The sequence below is a fragment of the Ovis canadensis genome, chromosome 22 (genome assembly GCF_042477335.2).
Source record: "Ovis canadensis isolate MfBH-ARS-UI-01 breed Bighorn chromosome 22, ARS-UI_OviCan_v2, whole genome shotgun sequence".
NCBI classification, from domain to species: Eukaryota; Metazoa; Chordata; class Mammalia; order Artiodactyla; family Bovidae; genus Ovis; species Ovis canadensis.
In genome coordinates this window covers 46,596,178-46,622,514 of record NC_091266.1, presented here as the reverse complement: position 1 = coordinate 46,622,514, position 26,337 = coordinate 46,596,178, and the positions used below count along the sequence as shown (strand labels likewise).

Sequence of the window (26,337 nt, the reverse complement as noted above, 5' to 3'; positions counted from 1 at the left end):
GACAGGGGAGCCTTGCAGGCCATAGTCCATGGGGTCACAAAAGAATCAGACATGACTTAGCAACTAAAACACAAAAACAACACTGGTAATAAGTCTCTGGGCTTCAGTTTCCTTACCTGGAAAATGTAGGAAAGTATCATATGGCCCTCACCTCCACTGAGATTAAAGAAACAATAGGTCTCAAAGCCAGAGACTATCATCAAGCATAAAAGTACAGTCTGTAATAGCCCCAAACCAGAAAAACCCAAATGCTCATCAACAGCTGAATGAATAAACAAAATGTGATCTACCCAAACCACAGTGCAATACTCAACGATAGACAGAAACCAATTATCCATACACCCAACAATTGGGATGAATCTCAGAATAACTGTTGAGTGAAATAAACCAGGCAACAAGAGTACATACTGTACGATTCCCTTTCTAGAAAATTCTAGAATGCAAACTAGTATTTTGTGACAGGAAGGAGGGCAGTGGCTACCTGGAGACTGGGGTTGGGAGGGAGGGGTAACAAGGGAGTATCAGGAAATACAGGGGCGATGAGTATGTTCACTGTCTTGCTTGCAGTGATGGCGTACAGGTGCATATGTGTCAAAATTCAGGTTTTATGTGTACTTCATTAACCTCACTTATACCTCAATAGAGCCGTTTTAAAAAAATAAAATGAGCTACCATTTTCCCTCCAATTGGTTGGTAAAGATTAAAAACTGATAAGATCCAAAGCTGGCAAGGATGTGGAGAAACCATACTCTCACGTGAGGTAGTGCTGAACACTGGTATAATCTTTCTGGATAGCAATTTAGTGGCAATTTTGAAAATTTGAAATGCACAGATACATGGACACGCCCCTCTCCCCTGGGCTAGCATGCCGTCCAACAGAAACTGGCTCACGCCAAGGTGGCAGCGCGTGCGGAAGGCGGCAGGGTGCACAGGCAGTGAGAGCACGGGGCTAGGAGGCAGGGGGCTGTTCATTAGCTCTGTAACCCTGCATCTCACCCTGAATCCCTGGTGGCTCAGTGGCAAAGAAACTGCCTGAAAGACAGGAGACACGGGTTCGATTTCTGGGTCGGGAAGATCCCCTGGAGGAGAAAATGGCAACCCACTCCAGTATTCTTGCCTGGGAAATCCCATGAACAGAGGGGCCTGGCAGGCTGCAGTCTTTGGGGGCGCAAGAGTCACACGTAGCGACTAAACCACCACCATCTCATTTCTTACCTGTAAAATAGGGCTGAAAATATTACCAACCCCATAGGTGTTTTCCAAGTTCAATGGTAAATGAAAAAAATAAAAGTCTAACTTTCATAGCATTTAAATTAATTATTTAAAATTTTGATAAATAATGTTACTTTGTACTTCATACTTTCTCACTTATATTATTCTTTTCTTCTTGGCTGCTTAACATTTCTAACATTGGATATCTTACTTAATTTTATATTACAATCCTTAGAAGTAAATACGTAAGAGAAAGCCATTATTGACTTTAAAGATGGGAAAACAGGAATAAGTTTGTGAAATAGTATACCTGACAGGAAAGACATTTCCTGATAAGAAAAACAAGTCTCTGCTCTGGCTCCAAGGGCAGTGCCATTCAAATATATAATACTTTTAGAATGTAAGAATATATTCTGTAGAAATATGTGAAATGTTTGGTTATCGATCAGTGCTAAACTATGATGGAAATCATATTCTACCTAGTATTGTTGTCAATCTAATTTTTAATGGAAAAAAATTAAAGATATTCTGAATGTTCACCAGTAGAGAGATGATCAGTAGGTACAGTTTTTAAGATAAAATATTTGCAGTAGTTAAGTAGTTAAGAAGAATGCATTTGATGTGAAGAGAGCTCTAAGATTCACTGTTAAGGTATAAAAGCAAACTGCATAACATTGTGTGTACAGTTTGATCCTGTTTTTGTGGGAGAAAAACTATCCATGGGTATGACTGTGGCCACCTTTGGAGAGGGGGAGAGACTGGGGAGAAGAAGAGAAACAACATTTAATGTTTACTTTACATGGGTTATAAATTTGTTGTAAAAATCTTTCACACTTTTTACAATAAAAATAAAAATAAGACATGAATTATAAAGTAGCAGAATTTATTCTTAATTTCTGCCTGTGTGTGTCATACAGATTCCAAGTTCCTGGATGCCAAGAGACTTGTGTTCCCTTTCTCAGTGCCCCTGTGCCCCGAGTGCCTCATGCAGTGCCACAATATCCAGGAAGGGCTGCTGACTGTCTGGCACCTTTTTCCTGAAAGGCAGCCTTTGCAAGTATTTTCCAGAACCCAGGGCCTTCTTGCAATCATCTCAGTTCATTCTAAGGTCAGTACCTATTTCCGTTGTTTTTTTTTTTTTAATTTTTGTCCTGGGGCATGCTGGATGCTATGTAGTAAACTTCTTCTTCTTCTTCTTCTTTTTTTTTTTTTAAAAAAAAAGGAAGTTTGCTCTTTGCATCTGACTAAATGGCACACTGGAGGACAGAAAAAAATAAGGGATTTTTATACAGCAGATGAAAAGGAAAAAAGAAAACTTGATGGAAAGTGTGAGCCTCATGCTGACTAGCTCCTTTGGGGCTCATCGTTGTTAATGAAGGACCTGCCACGCTGTGCTTAGTCGCGTCATGGGCTATAGTGCCATGTTTCTCTGTCCATGGGGATTCTCCAGGTGAGAATACTGAAGTGGGCAGCCTATCCCTTCTCCAGGGGACCTTCCCAACCCAGGGATTGAACCCAAGTCTCCCACGTTGCAGGTGGATTCTTTACCAGCTGAGCTACCAACTCATAAATACTGGAGTGGGTAGCCTGTCCCTTCTCCAGGGGAACCTCCCGACCTAGGCATTGAACTGGGGTCTCCTGTGTTGTAGGTGGATTTTTACCAGCTGAGCTCCCAAGGAAGCTGAAGGACCTGCTGTAACTGGAAAAAAAATTCCTGGTTATGACTTGTCTGAGGACATGCAGTCAACCAACATGGGAAGGACAGGGACCCAGGGACCCCTTTATCCACTACAGAGTGCGTTCTCAGTTGCTCAGTCATGTCCAACTCTTTACAACCATATGGACTGTCCGTGGGATTTTTCTGTCAAGAATACTGGAGTGGGTTGCCATTGCCTCCTCCAGGGGATCTTCCTGATCTAGAGATTGAACCCACATCTCCTGCATTTCCTGCATTGGCTGGTGGATTCTTTTACCTGTGAGCCACCTGGGAAGCCCCTAAATACAGTCTATTCAGTATCATTGCCTCAGAGAAGCTAGTCCCTCAAAGAGGAAAAAAAAAAAAGCAGCGTTGTTTGGAGAAGTGCTGGGGCTAGGAGGGCATTTCTGTTGACTCTGTGGCGGCTGGTGGGCCGCCACTACCCGGGCTGAATAAGGGCTGTGCGGTTAGGAATGAAACATTTCCTGACAGGAAAAACAAGTCTCTTTGCTCTGGCTCCTAGGGCAGTGCCGTTCAAAGTCTGGCCCCATGAGCTATCTTGGTCTACTATGGGAGACTGAAATTGCAAGAAACTTTAAAGCTGCAGGTTAATCTGGGTGATTGCATCAGACATTAATACTACAACAAAATGACAAACAGCCTTCTCAAGCTCTTAAACATTATTACAGAACTATTGTCCCCTGGAACTGAATTCTCAGGAAGGACTGAGTATCTCACCCACCTAGAGGAATGCTAAGTTCACTGAACACATCCTCTGGTTCCCAGGAAGGCAAAGAAAGGGGCTGTTTTAGCTCCACTTCAGCGTCTTCAAGTGACCTCACGTCCAGAGATTTCATTTCCGAGTACCTGGAGTTTTCTGCAAAACATGAGCCGGGACAGAATACCAGTGAACACGACCTGCCTCCAAGAATCCCTGAAATTCTGTTCCTTGCACTGTGTGATGGGAAATGGTCCTGGGGCTGCTTAATAACATGAGACCAGGGCCAGGGCTGCTAATTAGAACCAAAGTGCTAGAATAAAGAGCTTTTACGGCTGCCAAAAGAACGCCACACACAAGAAAACTTGGCGAATCTTGGCATGGGCTCTGTGGGGGATGGGCCTCTGATGCCTTCGGTTGGAATGATCCACCCCCGTGCCCCTGATTCAGTATCACTCCATTTCTGCGGGCAGAAGAATCACTGAAGTGCAAAAATTGTGCTGACATCCACAGGAGCACCGAGGCGGGCAGAAGAGGCAATGCCATTCTCACCCCAAGCCTATTGAGCAGTGTTACTAAATATGAACTCCAAACACTGGGGAAGCCAATGAGCCATGAACACCAGTGCATGTCAAGACCTATACTGCAACACAGAGGAGGTTCAACCCGAGCAAGGTGAACGGCACTCGCTCCTCCTTTATTCTTGCCTTCTCTAGACACAGCCCAGGCCTCAGCATTGCTCTAGCAACAAGGCAGCTCACAGCAGAGTTCCCATGGAGGCTCAGATCCATACAGGTGAAAAAGAGCTCAGGTCAGCTTGACATGGAGGGAAGCCCAGACCCCCCGCTCACCAACCAGTTTGTGCCAACTACAGAGCACTGAGCTGAAATATTTAAGCCCTTCCTCTCTATTTTCTGCCCTGGACTCTTATCCCCACACTTCCTTCAAACTCTGGAATGCCACAGGCTTTCTGCAAAATCAATTTCTAGCTATTTTCACTGGGAGAACATGGAGGGCCACGCCTCCCCCCTCCCCCCACAGCTCTTGCTGGATCTTAGTTTCCACTTGGCAGAGAGGACCGGGCTTAGCCTATTTTAAACTCTGTCTTCATGATGTCATAGTGCCAGGCACAGACACAACATCACCTCCAATGGAGGTGGAGGAGATCCCGAGATAAGTCTGGTTTCACCATCAGATCCTGGAGAAAAGTGAGTCTGAGATGGTGAGACGGGAAACCAGCCAGGCCCTTTCGTGAGCCCAGTGTTCTGCCCTCTGCCCATTCCCTTCTCTCCTTTCTTGCCCTCCGAAGCTCTGCGCCCTCACTCAGGCCTCACAGAAGTAACTGCCTGGGTGGTCCTCTGTGGCTCAGGCAGGAAAGGCTGCTTGCTGATCCCCAGGAACCAAAGCTCCTTTGATAACCCCAAACACTTGCTAATTTAGTTGTCGGAGTTCATCTGGGCTCCTGTCAAGGCAAAGAAGTACGTCCCATCTGAGTCTGCTTTTCAGAAAATGTGTGGTCTCCTACCCAACGTCCCCTACCTAAAAGCTAAGAGCTAACCACTGCCTCAAAGCTCTAGCAGTTTAACCAGGCTTTTCAGCTTGCCTCCTGCACCAGCTTTCATGCCGGCTGAACCCTGACTTGTGTTAGTTCCAGCCTGCACTTGCTCACACACTGCTCCAGGGAAGCAGTGGTCGGATCAACCCAACCACACAGAAAAAGGGAGGAAAAAGGGAGGTAATTACCCGGGGTCGACGCTCTTTGGCAAGCCTGGCTTTGGAGGTCGGTTTCAGTGGGGGGGCCGGCTTTCTCCTCCAGGGTGCTGCCTTCACCAGCCCCATCTTCGGGGGTCCCCCTGGCCTTGCAGTCATCGAGAAATGGGTCGGGCTGCCAGGCCCTCTCCTCTGCTGGCTTGGGGGAAGACATTTGCAGAAGTGGAGGGGCCAGATGAACATCTGAGCTCTCTCCTCCCTTTGCGGGCTTCTCGTAGCAATCTGAGCTCTCCAGGGAGAGGCCTGTCTCACATTCAGCTGGCTTCCGCTCAGCATCCAGATTTAGGCCAGGCATCTCCACGTCCATGTCACTGGGACAGCCCATGGAAGCAGAAGGCAGTTCTTCGGGCGACTTGAGGCTAATTTCCGCAGCCCCATTCCCGATGGTCTTGACTCCCTCCTTGGCGAAACCTTTGGTAAAGTCCAGGTCTAAGGCAGTCGTCACACAGGGACATATTTCTGAACAGATTTTGTCCTTCTGGTCTATGGGCACAATCTCCTCTAGTTCTGGGATGTCTGGTTCCATGATAAAATCTTCTTCCTCCCCTACCTCATCCACTGTCACCAGCTCCTCCATGTTCGTGGGGTACCAGCTCTCACCCTCAGCCTCACTTCCACTCTCCGAATCCTGCTCCTGAATAAAAATGCAGATGGAGGTCAGAGGGTGGCTGAGGCCTGGTTCTTAGTATCTAACCAGAAGAGGGTACAAATCTTGACCACAGGACCCCTCAAACCAAAAGATGCTGTGCGATCTTACTGCTACCTGGGTAATTAGGAGCTGTAAACCATTCAATCTCTCATCATTGATTTATCCCTAAGATGGGCCTCAAAATAACACAGGAGTTGGAGTAAGCCCTTAATGTTTAACCTACCAAGTGGCACAAAGAATCTCAACTCCTGGTACATAACAGGTATTCAATAAAAAGATTGGGGTTTTTTGTTTGTTTTGTTTTCAGCTGTGGGTAGCTTACATTTTTACTTGGTATTATGGCTTAGAGGTGCTTCTGTATCATAGAATCTACATCTCTACCATAACTGTTAATGCCCATGTAGGATTCCAGTCAAAGTTATTTAGCCTACTTCCTATTGTGAAGCACTCTATGGTGGTGCTTAGCCGCTCAGTTGTGTCTGACTCTTTGTGATGCCATGGACTATAGCCGATGGGATTCTCCAGGCAATAATACTGGGGTGGGTAGCCATTCCCTTCTCCAGAGGATCTTTCTGACCCAGGGATCAAACCCTGGGTCCCCTGCATTGCAGACAGATTCTTTAACCTCTGAGCCAAGCTCCACATACTTCCTATTGATGGATAATCATCTCTGCTCATCTTTTTATGATTAATTTCTAGAAACTTTTTTTTTTCAAGTTTTGAGAGAGTTTTTGAATGAATGAGTAAGTTATAAGCTCTAAACGCATCAACTTGCTTGCAGGGCATCACTAAATGTAACTGCAGCGAAGCCCTTACAAGGTCCCCCCTAAACACCCTCTCCCAGCAAGGGTACAGCCCTCCACAGCCACAGTTCACACTTGGCTCCTCCCAAGACTTTCCCCTCATGTCCCCAGCAGCCCAGGGGCCCAGCAGCCAGATTTAGGAGATCAGCTTCCAGCCAGTGATACTCATCTCCCTGCCTCTTCTGACTGGAAAGGCATGAAGCTGGCCACGCTCCAAGGACATTTCTTTTTGCTGTGGCAGCCCCAGCCCTGTGACTGGGTTTTTCATTTTAATTAAGTAAAATAACCTTTACAAGCACAGTAGATGTTTGGTTAATCCAAGCATCAGGGGCTACTGAGGTCAGGGCCCCAGCCTGAGTACCCAAAGCCCCCTTCTGCCTGCAGCCCTTCCCCAGGACCTGCCTATTTTGGGAGTCTGGCTCTGTAGCCTGGAGTCTTTCGCGGGCACATGCTTTCTCTTATGAGCACAGCCAAGTTACTGAAGATGGAGACAGAGCCCAGGCAGGTGGTAAAGATCTCTTCAATAAAGACTGTGCAAAGATCCCAGGTGAAGCCATTACTCCAGACAGTGCTGGCTTCATTCATGGACCCACTGCTGGGGTCTCAGACACATGCCATGCAGCAAGCAGGTCATCCCCAGGCAGCACGGGAAGCCCTATGACTTGAGGAGGCCTGTGACTTGGGGTCCCAGAGCCGTTGTGCCAGTGCGGCTACACTGCCAGCATCTGGCACAAACTTTACCTTCCTCGCTTTTCTGTTTTCTGTATCGGAGGATTCTGTTTCCTTCTCTTGTCTGCCCACTGATGGGGGATTCTCTTCCATGCTGTCCTGTTCCTCTTTTCCAGCCTTAGCAGTGGAAGCACAGAACAAACCAAATCAATAGTGAACAGTGACAGAGGGCACACCAGGAGAAAAAGAACGTTACTGAGAACAGTTAATGATGCCAGATGCATTTCACACACATCACATCCTTTATCCTCACAAAATCCCTTGGAGGCAGGTGCCGTTATTATCTTTTTACAGATGGGGACACTGAGGCTCAGAGAGGTTAAGTAACTTGCTCGAGGCACAGACAAATGGAGGCAGAGAGATGTTTCACTAATGTTTTCCCTGAGGACTTTAGGGAGACAGAAGTTCCTGGTAAACTGGATACTTTTTGCGGCCGTGATATCTGTAGACAGGGTGAATAAAGGGGAAAGGGGGAATCTGACCCTGGGGTTCATAACCATCATGGTGACGTCTACCAACAGATCTGTATTAAAAAAATCACTTCCAGGCCACTTAGGGTTAGGAAGGGTGCTGTCATCCAATCAGGGCCCTGTCACCTCACTTTTGACTTATCTCTGTCCTAGAGTTATTGCCCCAGCTAGCAATCCTTTCCTACCTTCCTTCCTCCCATCCCTTCCCTCAGATTAAGTCCCTCATGCTAGCACTCATGTCTGGGATAGTGAACAACTGAAGCAGGTGTTTGCTTTGAGAATTAGGGTCTCTGATCTGCCTTTAAAACAGGGGTGAGCCAACTCCCATCCTCAAGCCAAATCTGACCCAGGGCTTCTTTTCTGTGCAGTCTGTGAACTAACAATGCTTCTCACGTCTCTAAACAGTTGCATGCTAAATGATGATACAAGTACCTACATAATATCCTCAATTTAGCCTACTTGCCCACATGGCCGAAAATAATTACTCTCTGTTTTTGTTTGTAGAAAAACGTTTGCCAACCCCCATTTTAGAAGCTTGAGGAGGATATTCTCCCATGACTTAAACTTTGGCCATCAAACCAATGAGTGTTCCTGGATGTTCTTGGGAGCAAGCTGCATTTTCTCGACAACTCTGGCTGAAGTTGGCTCAAAGTAAACCACTCTCTGATTTCTTACGAGCAGACACACCTCTCTTTGCTGACAAGGAGCCAGCCTGGCTGGGAGCTCAGGGCTGAGGGGTTTAACTAGATATGACCGGACAGGGAAAGACAGTTGAAATCCTCAAGTCTTTGCTCTTTCCAGTGTTTGCAGCAGAATCTCTGCTCTAGCCTTCTGAGCTGACCTGAGCTCAAAGCAGCCCAAATGCCTTTTCAGCCCTCAGAACCCAGAGCTTCTACCAACAGGGGGCCACTTTTCTTTATTTTCTGTCTTCCTGAATAAATTACCCACCGCCCTCCCTTGTCAAAATAAACAGCCCATACCCTTCCCAGGCAGTTCCTGCAGCCACACATCCAAATCAACACAGTAAAGAGGCTCCCTCCAGTTCTAGCTGGGAGAGGCAGGGACAACCCGGCCTCTGAAAACCCGCTTGCCAGAAGGACCCCCTGCCCTTCATCCCTGCAGGCAAAGGTGACACCGCGGTGCCTTTCAGGGCATCCCTAGACCTGGGACCACTTCCAGGTGACAGCAGCTTATGGGGAACAGACAAAGGCAACCAGTGCACTCGCGCTCCACCCCATCTCCACCCACCAGGTCAGGGAGCAAAGTATTAGGTCCTGACTATTGCAGGCAGCGCTGTCACTACAGGGCTGGGGTCACTGCTAAACCACCTACTAACTGGTCTCCCCCTTCTGCTCGGCAGCCTCCTCCCAAGTGTATTCTCCCCAAGGTCCTTGGGAATGATGATTCCAAAATGTAACAACAATTATATCGTGCCTGCACCTTCCTGTCTGAATGCTTCATTTCCTTCCCCTAGAACTTAGGATAAAGACAAAACCCCTCAACCTGCCTGTAAGGCTCTGCATAAGCAGTCCCTCGTTGACACTTCGGCCTCACCTCCCACCATTCTATCCCTGGCTCTCTCTGCCCCAGCAACACTGGTCTCCAGCCACAGGGCCTTTGCACGTGATATTCCCTCTGTCTGTTCTCCTTCCTTTTGACCCAGTAAATACCCACCATTCCTTTCAAACTCAACAGGCACATCCTAACCCAGGAAAGCCTCTGGCTTGTTAAAGGCACTGATAGCACTGCATCCTCCACCTCCTTAACACTTAACACTCATACCCATCTGTTCAATGAAGGGATTATTTGATGAGCATGTTTTTCAAGAGACCGTGAGCTCCATGCAATCAAGAGTCATTTTAGCTTTGACTCACAGCTGCAGCCCTAGTGCTAGGTGCTCCATGACTACCAGCATGGAGACTGGTAGGAGAGGGTGAAGTGAGTAACAAGTACACACCTGCCACCCAGCATGCGTGGCTCTCTCTCTAGGCTTTGAACTGAGCATGCGTTCTTTAGATATTTCTCTCCTGTGGATCATTTATACTGGGGGCCATATTCTGGGGACCCCTAGGGCTCCACCTGACCTACAGACATGTTTCATTTTACATAGTTTCTAAAACATGGGAAATTTCATACTGATATCTGCATCTGGACCTTGGTCTTGCTGTAAGAAAAGGGAAACCAGACACAGGGTACGTATGCCTGCACGGCAGCCATAGAGTGGACCTGTGACGTGGCTGACCCAATATACAGGCATTTCCTCCCTGGTCCCCCACATTCCCAGTTCTTCTCTCTGGCTTCAGTCATGCTACCTGGTCTGTGTCACCTGTCTGGTTTCCCTGCTCTAGGCATCTGGGTCTGTAAACCTGGGTGCCCCTGCCAGGAAAAGTGGAGGAGAGCCTCTTTCACTGCCTGGTCTTCTTTCGTTTTCTTCTGGTCTCATGGTCAGGGCAGAGCCTCACGTCTGGCTGTGGCCTCCCACAAACACTGAGCAGTGCATACGATGGCTTTGTCAGCACGGGCACTCCCTCCAGACTCTCCCAGGGTTTCCCATGAGCACAATCTTGTTAAAAGTCTTACAGCAGCCTTGTGATCACACCCATTTCACAAACGAGAAAACTGAGGCCAAAAAGAACAGGGTGTGACCTAGTTCTCAGAAGCCAGGCTTCTGCCTCCAGAGTCTGGACTCAATCATTCATTCCTTTTACAAATACTTATTGAACGCCCACTCTGTGCCAAACCCTAATGCAGGAATTAGGGGGGGACTGGCAGTGACACAAATTCCTGCCCTCACTGAGCTCACAAGGGGGTTGGGGTGGGGGAGGGCTGGGAGGGAGAGCAGACCCTACACAGAATAAAGACGTTAGGAGATAGATTGGAAGGAGACAAATGCCCCTAAGAAAAAGAAAGCAGGGAAGGATGAGAAGTGGGTTGGGATGTTGTGATTTTATGCGGTGACCAAGAATAAACTTTGGAGATTGTGACAATGAATAAAGACACAGGAGCTGAAGAGGGAGCCATGTGGACGTCAGCAGGGGAGGGGCTCCCAGGCAGGGGAATGCCCTGTGGTGGGCATTTGCATATCATAAGAAAGGCAGGGACCCTGTCCTTAGCCTTCATTCCCCAAGTTCAGTTGCTGCCTGTTGTCTGGCTCCTGGGACACCCCTGTAGATTCTAGGCTGTTCTCAAGATGGTGATGAGAGTTTAACATCAGTGGGTCACAAGGAGGACTGAAGTCCTGCAGCAGATGGTGAGCCCTGGATGAGGCATTTGGATGGAAGGTGCCAGCCAACTGCTGAGCGTTTTTACTCCAATGGAAGGAAACACAATGTCTGGAGAAACACACCAAGCCCTGGGCACCCAGTATAATTTAGTGGGTGGTGGTGGCTTCTCCTTTACCACCTCTCATCAAAGCCCAACACTGGTGGATGCTTTTGGCAGGAGAAAGGACGGAGCAGACCAAAGGTCTAATCTACCCTGGCAGAGTGTGTGGGTGCAAACACCTCAGGGCCGCTCCACCCTGGACAAACAGACAAAATCCAACAGAAGGCCTCTGCATCAAGTCCTTGCCGAACTTTCAGTAAAGGCCGGAGGGTGCGGTGGGACTTGGAGCCAGATCACCTGGGTGTCATTCCAGTTCCACCATTTCCAACCATGTGTCCTTGGGCAACTAACTTAAGTTCTCTGGGCCTCAGCTGCCTCATCCACAGTAATAATAGTATTATTACTAGTATTTCTTCGTAGGGTTGCTGCGAGGATTAAATGAGTTGAGATAACATGGTTAGCACAGTGCCTGGCACAGAGTACACATTCAGTAAGCATTTCATTCATTCCATAAATGTTCATTATCCTTATTAGTCTTCTCCCCTGGGACCTGCCTCTCCTTACCTGGGGGAAAGGGATTCCATCCTTACCTCATTCTCTGCTATCCTTTCTTTTCTGTCATCAGCTCCTTCTTGGTCTCGATCAGGTCTCTTGGCTCTGTTTTTCTCACTCTGTTTGGACTTGGTGCCCTTGGGCTCCAGTCCGTCTTCCCTGCCCAAGTCGTCGGTGTGGGGGTGCCTGCCTTCTCGCAGCCTGGCCTCATCTTTCTTCCTGGACCTCCCTGGGGCATCCTGCTGCAGCTTCAGGTACTTGTCCGATTTGCCCTTGGACTCTTTCCGGTGGTAGCCGTCTTCTCGGCTTTTGTAGCCGGACGCGGAGTGGAGCGGGTTGGGGGACCCAGACCTCGGGTGCTTTTCTCTGTAGCCCCTCCCCGCTTCCAGTCGCTCCTCTAACTCGGCTTTGTCTAATTGCCGGGGGTAGTGCTTGCGATCATGCGCCCACGCGTCCGTCCTATCCCTCTTGTCCTCCCCGTTCTCCCTCCAAGACGCTGGGCCTCGCTCTTCCTCCCTCCTGGCGTAGGGAGAGTGCTCCCAGGAGCCGTTGCCCCAGTCGGCCCGGGAGGGGCCCGGGGGGCTGTGAGAAGAGCTGCAGGAGGTGAAGCTCGGAGTGTGGGACCTCGGGGACAGCGACCGGCTCACTGGACTTCGAGATCGCGGCCTTTCTGGGCCGTACCTGTGAGGGGGTGGCAAAGGAGCCGCTTTAGAATCTGTGGCACCCACAGGTCCCCCCACCCCGGCCAGATACACCCCATCTCTGCAATAGAGCCACGGAGCACGTGACCCCACCCGGCCATGCGCTCTTACCACCACCATGCAGAGCCCCCAGAGTGGTCCAGGAGCAAGCTCTGCCTCCCTGCGCCCTCAGGGAGGGATTTTCCCTGGGCACAATGCTGGCTGCCCTCGGCTTCTTTCCTCATAATGCTCCTGGAGTGGGGATGAATAATTGGGCTGGTTTGGCTCAGCCACATCTCCTCTTGGAAATGAGCTTCACTCAGGCAGCAGGAGACTATCCCAGGGAAGGGAGGGGAGTTTGGGGTCCAGCAAGGTTGCTCTGGTCCAGCCTGGTGGGAGAGGCTGCCTAACCTTGGGTTCAGTCCGACGACCTCTTGTCTAGGAGACTAAAGTCACCCCTACACCTGGCCTCCACCAAAGTAAAGGCCGCCTCTTGGCCTCCATTTTTCTAGGAAGGCATTTGGGGTTGGAAGAGTCCTTAGAGCTCTGACCTGCTCATCTATCAGATGATGAAACAGAAATCCAGAAGAGGACCTGAGCCTATCTAGGGTTCAGAGCAAGGCTTCCTGGTCACCTGCCCTCGGGACTCTACCACAGAACTGCAGGGGCAGGCTGCAGCTTCACATGTGTCTTTAAAAAACTCAAACAGCCACAATATTTGAAAAACAAAAATCCCAATCCTGAACAGCTGCAAACAAAGATAGACACAAACACACACATATAACACACACACGGTTGTTATTAAACAGGTCAGTTGAGTCATCCACCCAATATTCTAAAAGGATGGGGAACTTCCATTTGGTTTCCAAATACAGGAAAACCACGCGGTCCTCACTGACCAGGGGACAAGAGATGTGGCTCCCTGGGACCAGCTTTGACCTCCTCTGGGGATACAGCCTGGGCCGGGCCCTCTGCAGCAAAGTTAGAGCGCCACCTGTGGCATCTCTGGGTAAAAACCACAGAATGAGCAGGCCCGCTGTCGCTCCTGCTGTTCTGCACAGTGGTCTCTGCAGGGACCGTCTTCACTCTGAGGGGTGGTGACAGGAGTGACCTTGCAGCCTCAGCCTGGCAGAGTCACAGCTTCAGTTGGGAGAGATGAGTTGGAAAACCAAATGCACTCAGTGTTGAGTGAGTGACCGGTCAAGTCACAGATGTTTCTGCACCTACATTCAGCTCAAGAAAAATCAGAAGACATACACATACACATACCACACTCAGAGCCCACATACACCCACACCACATATATCACACAAACACACACAGATTCCATAGATATACCACACGTACAACACACATGCACCCACACCACACACAACACACACCAGATACCACACATATCACACAAACACACACACAGACCCCATAGATATACCACACTTACAACACACGTGCACCCACACCACACACACACACCACTCCACACATATCCAACACACACAATACAACCATATAACACAGACAAAATACACACTGCACATAACCATACATACATACAACATACCACATACACAATAGAACCACACAACACAAAGCGAACACAACACACATACACCACACACACTCTCAGGCTGTTTTAGCAGAGTGTACCCTTGCCCCTAAGAGTCATATATCAGCAGACTCTCTCCTATATGCCTTTCCAACAAAGGAGGAGCAGCTGAGAGGAAGCTGAGCATCTTGAATTTTTCTGAGGTTTAACCTGAGCACTTGACTGGACTCGCATATTCCCTCGGACACAAAGAAGTATAATGCCCAAAAAAAGCTGATGGACAGGATGAGGCAAGGGCAGGGCACAGAATGACTCAAGTACCCCAAGAAAGGGGAGGATGTTCCAATGACCCAGAATCTGCCCTGAGACCAAGGCCGGGCCTCACCTTTCTGCTTCCCGGAACATGTCCCTCTCCCTCTGGGAATGGATGTCCTGGATGATGGCGGCCACGGTCTTCCCAGGTTTCTAGGCAAAGTCAGAGGGTCACTGTCAGACCTGAGAAGGCCTTGCAAACACCAGAGGGAAGCAGCTAGGACTTGGGTTCATTGCCCCATCCACCAAAGGGGGGAAAGAGCCTTCTTAGGGGGAGACAGTTTAATCTAGAGGATGAGAAGTATGTGCATAATGCTGAACAGTGCGGGGCTGAGTGGTCCAGGGCACATGGCATCCATGAAGCTGGGAAGGAAGAAGTCTGAGGCTCACTCTCCAGGTGTAGGAGGAAAGCAGCATTTGTTACTACCCACCTCCCACCTCCCTCCAAAATAAAAGAAAATATCTAATATGTGAAAGGAACAAAAGGAAAGAGGGAGGGAGGGGAAGAGGCGTTACAACTTAGAAAGAGACTTAAAGATCAGAGAATGCAGCCCCCACATTTTACATCTGAGGAAACTGAGACCCAGAGACATCAAGGCAGAGTTCTGCCTGGCACAGCTCCAGTCACCAGCCACGCTGTGCTCTAGGGTGACCTCTGGAGTTGTGCTGGGTTAAGGAACACATTTACAGAGATGGTTGCTGCTGCTGCTGCTGCTAAGTCGCTTCAGTTGTATCCGACTCTGTGCGGCCCCACAGACGGCAGCCCTCCAGGCTCCTCTGTCGCTGGGATTCTCCAGGCAAGAACACTGGAGTGGGTTGCCATTTCCTTCTCCAATGCAGGAAAGTGAAAGTGAAGTCACTCAGTCGTGTCCGACTCTTAGTGACCCCATGGACTGCAGCCTACCAGGCTCCTCCACCCATAGGATTCTCCAGGCAAGAGTACTGGAATGTGGTGCCATTGCCTTCTACTTGACAACCGGCATTTTAACTCCAAGGTCCCTTCCATGCCCCCATGCTTCCAGCAGCTCCTGACTACAGCATGGTTCTTTTAGTGGGTCATTTAGTGCTAAATGGAAGTCTGCAAGGTGGGCAGTGCAGGCTAGGCCAGGTTTCACAGTTGAGGATACAAGCACCCAAGGCTCCACCCTTCCAGAAGTCACCATATGGTGACTGTGCCAGGACAGGACCAAGCCCAGCCCCCAAATCCCAACCAAAGCCCTTTCCTAACGCTAGAGTGGACAAATAAGAAAACAATAAAAATAAATGGTTAAAAATGAAATTTAGGGGCACAGAAGGATGGAAGCATTTTGCGAAAGACTACAGAGAATTAGTAAGCCAGAAAGAAAAACACCAATACAGTATACTAACACATATATATGGAATTTAGGAAGATGGCAATGACGACCCTGTATGCAAGACAGGGAAAGAGACACAGATGTGTATAACGGACTTTTGGACTCAGAGGGAGAGGGAGAGGGTGGGATGATTTGGGAGAATGACATTCTAACATGTATACTATCATGTGAATTGAATCGCCAGTCTATGTCTGACGCAGGATGCAGCATGCTTGGGGCTGGTGCATGGGGATGACCCAGAAAGATGTTATGGGGAGTGAGGTGGGAGGGGGGTTCATGTTTGGGAATGCATGTAAGAATTAAAGATTTTAAAATTTAAAAAATAAAAAACTAAAATTTAAAAAAAAAAAATTTTGCATAGAGAAGGAAAAAAAAATAAAATGGATGGAGCAGGGTAAATTTATGCTTTGTGATTTATATCCCCAAAATTGTTGTTGTTGTTCAGTTGCTAAGTCATGTCCAACTTTTTGCAACCCCATGGACTGCATCATATCAGCCTCCTCTGTCCTCCACTATCTCCTGGAGTTTGCTCAAATTCACAACCATTGAACTGCAGATGCTATTTAACCATCTCATCCTCTACCATCCCTATAATACTGATGTTTAAAAAAGACTTATAAGCCCTTAGTCTATAATGTCAATTTTTGACAAAGAATTTTCTTAGGAAATGTAAGTAACTGTTCTTTATATCCTTATTTTTCCCCCTCCTATATATTGGGTTGGCCAAAAACTGTGTTTAAATGCAAATAAACTTTTTGGCCAACCCAACAATTAATGTGAAATCTTAGAGCCTATATGGATGTCAGGTATCATCAAACACCTCATCTTACAGGTGTGAGACCCAGGGCCAAAGATACGAAGTGAGCTCCTTGATGAGCTGGATGCGTAGACACTGATCTGTGTTACTGCTGCCATTGAGGGTTGTGCTGAGGAATAATAAAGGGAGGAGAGAATTAAGGAGGAGCCTCCTGTGGTTTCAGAGGAGAGGTCAGAGCTAGGACTTAGGGAAGGGAGGTAAAATGGCATTGAAACATGTATAATATCATATAAGAAATGAATCGCCAGTCTAGGTTTGATGCAGGATACAGGATGCTTGGGGCTGGTGCACTGGGATGACCCAGAGAGATGGTATGAGGAGGGAGGTAGGAGGGGGGTTCAGGATTGGGAACATGTGTACACCCATGGCAGATTCATGTTGATGTATGGCAAAACCAATACAGTATTGTAAAATAAAGTAAAATTAAAAAAAAAAGTTTCTTAATAATAAGAAAAAAATGTTCAAGTCAGGGAAGGATCGCTTGTCAACTTGAAACACGAGAGAAGAGAAGAGAAGTCAGTGATCGCTACCACTGAGGCTATGAAGGAGGAGGGGGTGGTCAAAAGCCAGACCATCCCTATTCAATAAAACGCTCAGGAACTAACACAGGTCAGCATACCCACCGAGAGCAGGCCTCGCAGTTTTGGCAAATGATCCCTTTCATCTGACCATAGCTATAAAGGTGGCCCCTCTATAAGCCTATGGAAGTGTCACCTATGAGTAACCAGATCATCCAGCCCCTGCACAGGCAACTAGCAACCTAACTGCTTAGACTGGACCAGAAGCCAGCAACCCAAGGCCAAGCAAGGGAAGGAGCTGGGGCTGTGGGCCTGCATGGAGAAGAAGGCTCTTGCCAGGGTGCCTCCTTCTACCCCACTGCAGACACCTGTCCTCCTGCCTGGGTTGCTGGTAAAACGAGAAGGTTGATCTGAACTCACTGAGTGGCCTTCTTCCTGCCTGCCCCCTTCTTGAACCACAAAGTGAAAGTTGCCTCCTGCATCATCACAGGTGAGGCCAGCCTGGGATGGTTGGTCCCTAGGAGACCTGCAGCATCACTGCCTCCACGTGGGCCAGCCTGGAAAAGCCCGTGAGAGCCATCAAGACCAAGAGCAGAGATGTGGGACAAGATCTGCTGGCACCAGGCAGGCCCAAATCTGTCCTCACCCTGCCAAGCTGGAACAGCCCAAGGTTAATGAATGTGCCCCCACACCAGGTGAAATGTACCATGGCAAATTTTCACAGCATCCAAATTCCCTGAGGGGTCTGGATCAGGGATCTTCTGTAGCAAAAAGCGTCCCCAGGGTCCCCAACACCTTTCTTCTGCCTTCTGGAACCTCAAGTCCTCATGATTGTCCCTCTAGTCCGGATCCAGAAAAGCCTGGGGTAAGAGGAGGGGCCTGGTCAGGGAGCAGCTGAGGTTCTATAGGTTACCCAGGGCAGCATTGGGGTGGGCTTGAGACCCTCAGGGAGGGGCAGGTCAGGCCAGTGGCATAGCCAGAGGCATTCAAGGAGCTCTCGGACCCTACTGACCTCCATCATCACAGACAACAGCCCCTCGGGCCCTCCTCTTTCTGGATGCCTTGCTGATGATGGGGCAGAGCTGGCCAGTCAGGTACCACAGATAAAAACATCCTCAGTGGCCCAATGCAATCCCCTGGGGGTCAGAGAGGTGCTTCTAGAGTTCTCTGGGGGCTAGAAGAGCCTCTCTGGGCTTAAATATTTCCTTGCCCTTATTTTCTCAACCACAGAACAGCTTTGTGAGGCCACTGTCAGCCCAGCGCCCCCTGAATTTGCTTTTATTCAGGTGGCATGGCTGGGTGAAGCAGGGAATGGGCTTGTTAACCAGCAGTAGCACTGGGCCCCTCATGGAATGATGAGTTTCATGGCACGATGACTGGCTGGAGAGATGGAGGGATGGGTTGCAGAGAAAGGCCACAACAATCTGCAAATACTATATGCTGGAGATGGCGGTCACAGGCACCGTGACTCCCCGCTCCAAGGACTGGAGGTCAGTTCCTCTTGCCTGGAAAATCCCATGGATGGAGGAGCCTGGTGGGCTGCAGTGCATGGGGTCGCCAAGAGTCGGACACAACTGAGCGACTTCACTTTCACTTTTCACTTTCATACATTGGAGAAGGAAATGGCAGCCCACTCCAGCGTTCTTGCTTGGAGAATCCCAGGGATGGGGGAGCCTGGTGGGCTGCCGTCTATGGGGTCGCACAGAGTTGGACACGACTGAAGTGACTTAGCAGCAGCAGTAGCACTGGGCCCCCCATGGAACGATGAGTTTCATGGCACGATGACTGGCTGGAGAGTTGGAGGGATGGGTTGCAGAGAAAGGCCACAACAATCTGCAAATACTATATGCTGGAGATGGCGGTCACAGGCACCATGACTCCCCACTCCAAGGACTGGAGGTCAGTTCCTCTATTTTAAGTGATAATTCCAAACTATTGGCACTCTCTGGCCCAAACAGCCTGCCAGCTGCCATCTGAGAAGGAGTCAGAAGTGGCCAAAGGCTTTCAAATAACAGAATCAACTTTTCACAACTCTAAGAAAATCCTCTCTCAACCTTCCTCTTCAGGCCTGGCCTCATGATCGTGTGGTTAAAGGTATAAAGGAAGCAGGTAAAAGAAAACCATAATCACTGCAGAGGAGTGGGAAAAGAAGAGGATGGAGTAGGTGTGTGATGATGTTTGGATACACCTTTTTATTGTAGAATACTTCAAACACACACGGAAGTGCAGAGGATGGTATATTAACACACACCCCAACGGTGAATCCATTTCCACTGTCAACCAGCCCCCAGGGGACCATTTACAATGCTCTCTGTCAACACATCTTGCTGCTTTAAAGCAAGAGTGAGATTCCAAGCCCCATACAGTCCCAGGGAAGTATGATCTCACAGGGAGTCTCCGTGGATGGAGAATCTCCACCCAGGAAGAGCAGCCCAGCCCTGCTGCCAGCTGGCAGGGTCACCTGGGGTCATGGCTTGTTGCCTGTGGGAGACTCACCTTCTCCACCTATAAAGATGAGATAATGAGGCCCACCTGGCATCCAGTGAGAGCCTCAGGGCAGAGAGTGCTGTCCTGATAAAGGCCACAGAGTGCTGGGCCAGCGTAAAAGAAGCCGCTAGAGAGTTTCGTGCCTCCTAACCCCTCCTGGGCTGTTTCATTTGTCTCAAGAACCTTAGGAAGATGCTGACACCTTGCAGATGAGCCCTGAACTTGTCACAGCCACATACTGTCACAGCATCCCTGATTATTTCTGTACCACTGTGCTTTCCAGACTCTACATCTCACCCACCTCCTGCCCGGAGGCCCCCTCTCTGTTTAGTTGCCTCATCCTTCAAGGCTCTACTCAGGAATCTCTCCCCTTCTTGACACAACCAAGTCATAGTGCCTTTTGCCACTGATCTTCTAGGAACTTGGAACGGATGCACTCAGGTTTAAATCATGAGATTAGCTTCTCTGCCAGTGAGATAGCAAACTTTCCCCCAAGTGAGGACCTCTCGCATGCTCACTGTTACTCTTGGCACTACATCTTACATGGAAAAGACCCTCAGTCATCATTTACTGATTTATTCGCCTTAACCAAGAGATCATGGATCACTCACAAGACTGCTTCCCAGGGCCAAAGACCGTCTCTGTGCGTAGGAGGCTGGCAAGACCAATGGCTCTGAAAACAGGCCCACTGTTCCCAAACCACCCGGGAGCCTCAGTCACGCCCCAGTCTACCTGGTGAGAGTCTCTGGGCAAGAGGACTTTGAATAATCAGTCTTCTCATGCAGGTCTGCAGGAAGGAAAACACTCACTTTTTATCATTCTTTCAGATTTTCTCACTCATTTCACACATTTGTAGGACACTTATTGTGTGAAAGTTTCTGTCCCAAATGCCCTGAGGAACAGAATCTCAGCCACAAAGAGTGAGACAAGATTACCAACATGAGGAAATATTTGAGAGGAGAGGAGAAATGCCTTAAAATAAAAATCTCTCCTTCTTCCTCCTCCACTTTGTCTGGTGAGCAAAAGGTAAAATTACAGGAGAAAGACCAATCAAAGTCTCCCCGACCTCTGCAAGCCCGGGTGGGGCCCCACGTGGTGGCCCTTTGGCCCAGAGACGTATATGGACACAATGACTTGCTGTCTGCCTCCCCAGGAACCATCCCCTGTCCCCAGCCTGCTCCCAGGATGCAGGTGACATGGTTTGACCAATCACACCACAGCTACAAGGACTGGCTCAGGGAAACGCATGTATCAGAGGGACTTCCCTGGTACCACTAGGAAAACTCTGGCTTTCTCTCGGTGAAGGAAAATGGGAGGCTGAGGAGCCAAAGATGCTGGAGTCACTGAAGCCATCACACCACCTAGAGGAGAGAGCCGGGGGCTGTCGGGGCCCAGCCCAGGGAGACCCCAGCAACAAGGCCAAGGGAACAGAAACCAAGTCCGAATGATAGCACTTGGGTCCTGAATCCAGCCATGCCTGCAACCCAGGGCTGCTCTTGTTTTTTTCAGTTCCATGAGCCAATAAATTCTTTCATTTATATTAGCCAGTATGATTTAATGGAGATAAAAGAAGGACTTGGACTTGCAGAGGAAGTCCAAGCTGATTCATGTCAACATGGGGACCATAATACACCCGTTACTATGTAATTGAAACATGCTCTAAGATGCTTTCACGTAGAGGCAGTGTGACTACTTGGGGAGCACAAAATCCTCGCTAAAGGTCAGGATCCACGTGTTCTGGCCACTTAGAGAGAGTGTGCTACAAGGACCAGAAACATTGATGTCTCCTGGGAGCCTGTGAGACATGCAGAATCACAGCCCTGACCCAGACCTACTGAATCAGAAATTTCAACAAGATCCACAAGGCATGTGTACGCACACTGAAGTTTGAGAAGCTCTGTTAGAATACTATCTCTGCAGCTTAATGACTGGATGACTACAAGCAAATTATCTGATTTCTCTTTTTTTTCACATGGACAACGGAGATCATAAAAACACAATATGGAGACGCACACAGAGTGCAAAACCAAAACAGCCCTAAGATACAATCATGACTCTTCCAGTAACTGTGATTTCAGGCCAGTCACCAAACTTCTATGAGGCTCAGTTTCCTTGTCTGTAGAACTGATAATAATACCTGTCCGACAGGACTGATGTCAGGATCACAGTAGATAGTATCTTAAAGTGCTTGGCACATTAGTTGACCCAGGACTCAATTAAAGGCACATAGTCTCATTATTATTGTTGTACTATTTTAATTACTGTTATTATCCACCCTACACACGTCACAGGGGAGGGTGATTGTGAGACTCAAGGAGACCACGTGTGAAAAAAAAAATTCTTAAAACGAAAGAACACAAGGTATATAGTCCTTTACTGATCTGGAACCTGAGGTTCACAGAGGTTAAGCAATTTGTCCAAGGTTATCAAAGCAGGAAGGGGTAGAGGCTAGGCTGGTGCTACCACCCTCCAATCTGCTGTAGGTCACATGGTTGCTGATGGTTCTGTTTATGTGCTCTTCCTCCCACCAGCCTGTGAGCTCCTCTACAGACCTGCTGCCACCATATTCATGGCCCAGTTCCCACTCACAATGAGCACTCAGTGAACATTAGCTGAATGCAAACTTTGATCATCTGACCCATTTAACCTATAGTTTTTGCACCACCACAAAAGACCTCCCTTGATAAGGGACCTCGGTGCCTTGGTACTTTAAGAAGCAGAGGACTGCAGTTAATCCTAACTAGAGCCTTATGACAACATCTCATTTGGAGACCAAAGCTCCACTATGAATTCAGTGCAGAAATTCAATTCTAGCCCCCAGGGCAGAATCAGGGAGAACAAGAACTTTGGGTACAGAATAGGGCAGGATCTTTTACTTGTCTGAGAAAAGCAACAGGCTTTCATGAGCTGGGAAAAGAATGCCAGGTTCTGCCTGAAGCTGAATTGTTGGCAAAGGAACTTCAGAAGCAATAATGCAAGCAAAGCAAAATTAGGACTTTGGCAACTGGTTGACGTATTACCAATCTACATATGTAGACTTGTCAGAATGCTTGTCCTAGCTAGAAAAAGCTGCTAACCCTTTGTGTTCTGATTTGAGCCTTGAAGGCTGATTAAGGGCTGCAAGTCTTGAGCAAAATGGACCCTCAGTAAATGTGGAATGAGCTGAAGTGAACCAGAAAATCCCTATTAAATAAGACAGTAGAAAGTACAAAATAAAAAGTTAGATTTAACCACAAATATGGCATTAATTACAACAAATCCAAATGGACTCAGTGCTCCAGTCAAGAGAACTCCTGCAAACCAATAGGAAGATACAATCTAAAACAAATGCATGGGTAAATGACTTTAAAATTTCCTACCAGAGAAGATCTAGGTGGAATAACCAACAAACACATGAGAAATTGCTCAGCTTCTGTTAACACGGAAAATAAAAAATGAAGCCATGATAAACCATCACACTCTTCCTCAGAGGGGCAAAAAAGTTGCACAAGACGAAGAATTCGCAAGAAGCGGAGCTGATGAAAACTCTCAGACACTACTGGTAGGAATGCGGCTGCTGCTGCTGCTGCTGCTAAGTCGCTTCAGTCATGCCCGACTCTGTGCGACCCCACAGATGGCAGCCCTCCAGGCTCCCCCGTCCCTGGGATTCTCCAGGCAAGAACACTGGAGTGGGTTGCCATTTCCTTCTCCAATGCATGAAAGTGAAAAGTGAAAGTGAAGTCGCTCAGTCGTGTCTGACTCTTAGCGACCCCATGGACTGCAGCCTACCAGGCTCCTCCATCCATGGGATTTTCCAGGCAAGAGTACTGGAGTGGGGTGCCATTGCCTTCTCCGAGTAGGAATGCTATCATCCAGCAAAGCTGAGGGTAAGCATGCCTGGTGATCCACCAATTCTAGGTGCATAGTTCCCCTAATTGTACACTCGTGTACATGGGTACTGAAATAACATGTTTGAAAATGTTCACAGTAGCTCTGTCCCTACTGCCCTAAAAGTGGAAATAACCCAAATGTCCATCAACAGTGGAATGGATAAACAAATCTATACTCATACAATGGAAATTTGCATAGCAGTGAAAATAGATACACCCAACATAGATGGCATAATGTTGAATGAAAGAATACAGTATGATTCCATTCACAAAAAACGCAACAATAGGCAAAACTAAACTACAATGTTAAGGAAGGCATGGAGAGGAAGTAAATAATAAACGGAAAAGCAAGGAAATGATTAGAGTCAGGAAAGTGGAAAGAAGAGTTAACATAAAAAGGACTCATGGGAGTTTCTGGGTGCTGTCTGTGTACCATTTCTTGACTTTGGTGGTGGTTTTACGGGGTTTATGGAAGTTCACCATCATTACTTTTTCAGCTGTACAATACAAAATTAGTATTTTTTTTTTTGGTTGTACTTTACAATAAAACAAAAAAGAAAGGAAAAAAGAAAGGTAGAACAAGCTAAAACAAAGACAAAAGCCCTGTCTGCAATGATCTCAGTTCAATCCTGAGTTTGGACGATGGCCAGCTCAGTCATGTGCTGCTTAGAATTACTATGGACCTTAAGGCATAAATGGGGGCTTCCGTGGTGGCTCAGCTGGTAAAGAATCTGCCTGCAATTTGGGAGACCTGGGTTCCATCCCTGGGTTGGGAAGAGTCCCTGGAGAAGGGAAAGGCTACTGACACCAGTATTCTGGCCTGGAGAATTCCATGGACTGTAAAGTCCACGGGGTTGCAAAGAGTCGGACGTGGCTGAGCGACTTTCACTTAAGGCATAAATACAGAGGATGGAGGAAAGAATAAAAGATCAAGAGGTGACAGAGGAAAAAAAAGTAACTGAAAACCTAAGTAGAGAAGGAGGTTACATTCAGGTTTATGCCTGGAACTCTAACCTCTGAAAAAGCAACCACCTTTCCCTCTTGCTTTATCTTTTAAGATTTCCCTTAAAATTGTTCTTGGGTCCCAGGTAGGTAGCCATCCTGTCTCAAGCACCCCTTTGCATCCTGTCCTTACCTCAGTGAGCACGTTTCTTGCCTTGTTAGAATGGGTTTGCCTTCCCATGTGATATCCTCAAAGGCAGTGGATCCTTTTTGGATCTTTTTGTCTCCTTCCCACCAGCACTCAGGCCAGTGGCTGACAAGGAGACACTCAGCTGATGTTTGCTGAACAACTGAATGAAGGAGAGGGTGCTTTACCTTCAGCTGCAATTCCTTGTATCTCTTGGACATCCGAATAAGCAATTTCTCACCATTGATCATGGCAGATTTTTCTTGGTAATACTGGACCATGGCCTGGGCAGCCTCTGTGTAAGCCATCTCTAAAAAGGCCTAGGAAAGAAAGGAGGAATAGACATTGGACTTGACTTGAATGGTCTTAAAGGAAATTCCATACAAGGTGTGACTCCATGTATATAAAGTTCAAGAACAGGCAGAACAAATTGATGCTGGTAAAAGTTAGAGTTGAGTTTCCCTTGGGGTTGGGGGTGGATACTGATTAGGAAGGGAAATGAGGAAACCTTCTGGGGTTCTGGAAAGGTTCTCTATCTGTATTTGCACAGTAATCCCTAGTAGCTCAGATGGTAAAGAATCTGCCTGCAATGCAGGAGGGCTGGGTTTAATCCCTGGGTTGGGAAGATCCCCTGCAGGAGGACAGGGCAACTCATTCCAGTGTTCATGCCTGGAGACTCCCATGGACAGAGGAGCCTGACAGGCTACAATCCATGGGGTCGCAAGAGTCGGGCACAACTTAACGACTAAACCACCACCAACACATGTAAAAGGGCTTCTCTGATGGCTCAGCGGTAAAGAATCTGCCTGCAATACAGGAGACACGGGAGATATGGGTTTGATCCCTGGGTCGGGAAGATCCACTGGAGATGGAAATGGCAACCCACTCCAGTAGTCTTGCCTGAAGAAATGGACAGAGGACATGGACAGAGGAGCCTGGTGGGTTACAGTCTAACAGATTGCAAAGGGTTGGACACAACTGAATAACTGAGTACACACATGTAAAAAATGAATGGAGTTGTACACTTAAGACTGGGGCCTCTCCAGTGGCTCAGATGCCAAAGAATCTGCCTGCAAAGCAAGTGACCCAGGTACGATCCCTGGGTCAGGAAGATCCCCTGGAGAAAGGAATGGCCACCCACTCCAGTATTCTTGCCTGGAGAATCCCATGGACAAAGGAGCCTAGCAGGCTACAGTCCATGGGGTCATGAAGAGTCGGACACAACTGAGTGACTAAGCACTCACACACACTTAAGATTAGTGCATTTTAGAGTATGTGTTTTATACCTCAGTAAAAAGGAAAAAACTTCAATACAAGGAAAAGAGCTCTCTTTGATCCCATCTGTTCAAAGAGACCTATTTATTAACTTTAGCAAAAGAGCTCATTATAAGATGGCCCCTCTCCTGATCTCCATGGTTACCAAACATTATTCTTAATTACGTACGTCCATCTGTGGCTACAACATGCCACAGGAGCCCCTTGGGTTGGGAGGGTCCATTAACCCACAGTTCCCTGAGAGGAGGGACTGAGCCTGTTGCACAAGTGACCTTGGGCTGATCCCTGCAAAACTTGCTGGTCAGTGGTGCCAATGGCAGGAGACAGACACAAGTCCTGGGTATCTGAGCTCTCAATTTCTTAGCAAAGAAAGAAATACTCTAAAAACACCGGGGGTTTCTGAGGCTTGAAGGAAGGCCATGTCTT

The 26,337-nt window shown here is 48.0% G+C and overlaps 1 protein-coding gene across 1 annotated transcript in view; it reads right to left on the bottom strand.

The window, feature by feature from the left end:
• Positions 1-26,337, bottom strand: part of RBM20 (RNA binding motif protein 20) — a 190,016-nt gene that overhangs the window by 8,672 nt on the left and 155,007 nt on the right. Inside the window, exons 7-12 of the mRNA XM_069567084.1 lie at positions 24,825-24,956; positions 14,535-14,614; positions 11,962-12,604; positions 7,590-7,694; positions 5,370-6,030; positions 3,651-3,785 (exon numbers count right to left, since the gene is read on the bottom strand). Of these exons, the coding sequence (XP_069423185.1) occupies positions 3,651-3,785; positions 5,370-6,030; positions 7,590-7,694; positions 11,962-12,604; positions 14,535-14,614; positions 24,825-24,956 (1,756 nt within the window). The remainder of the gene's footprint in view (positions 1-3,650; positions 3,786-5,369; positions 6,031-7,589; positions 7,695-11,961; positions 12,605-14,534; positions 14,615-24,824; positions 24,957-26,337) is intronic.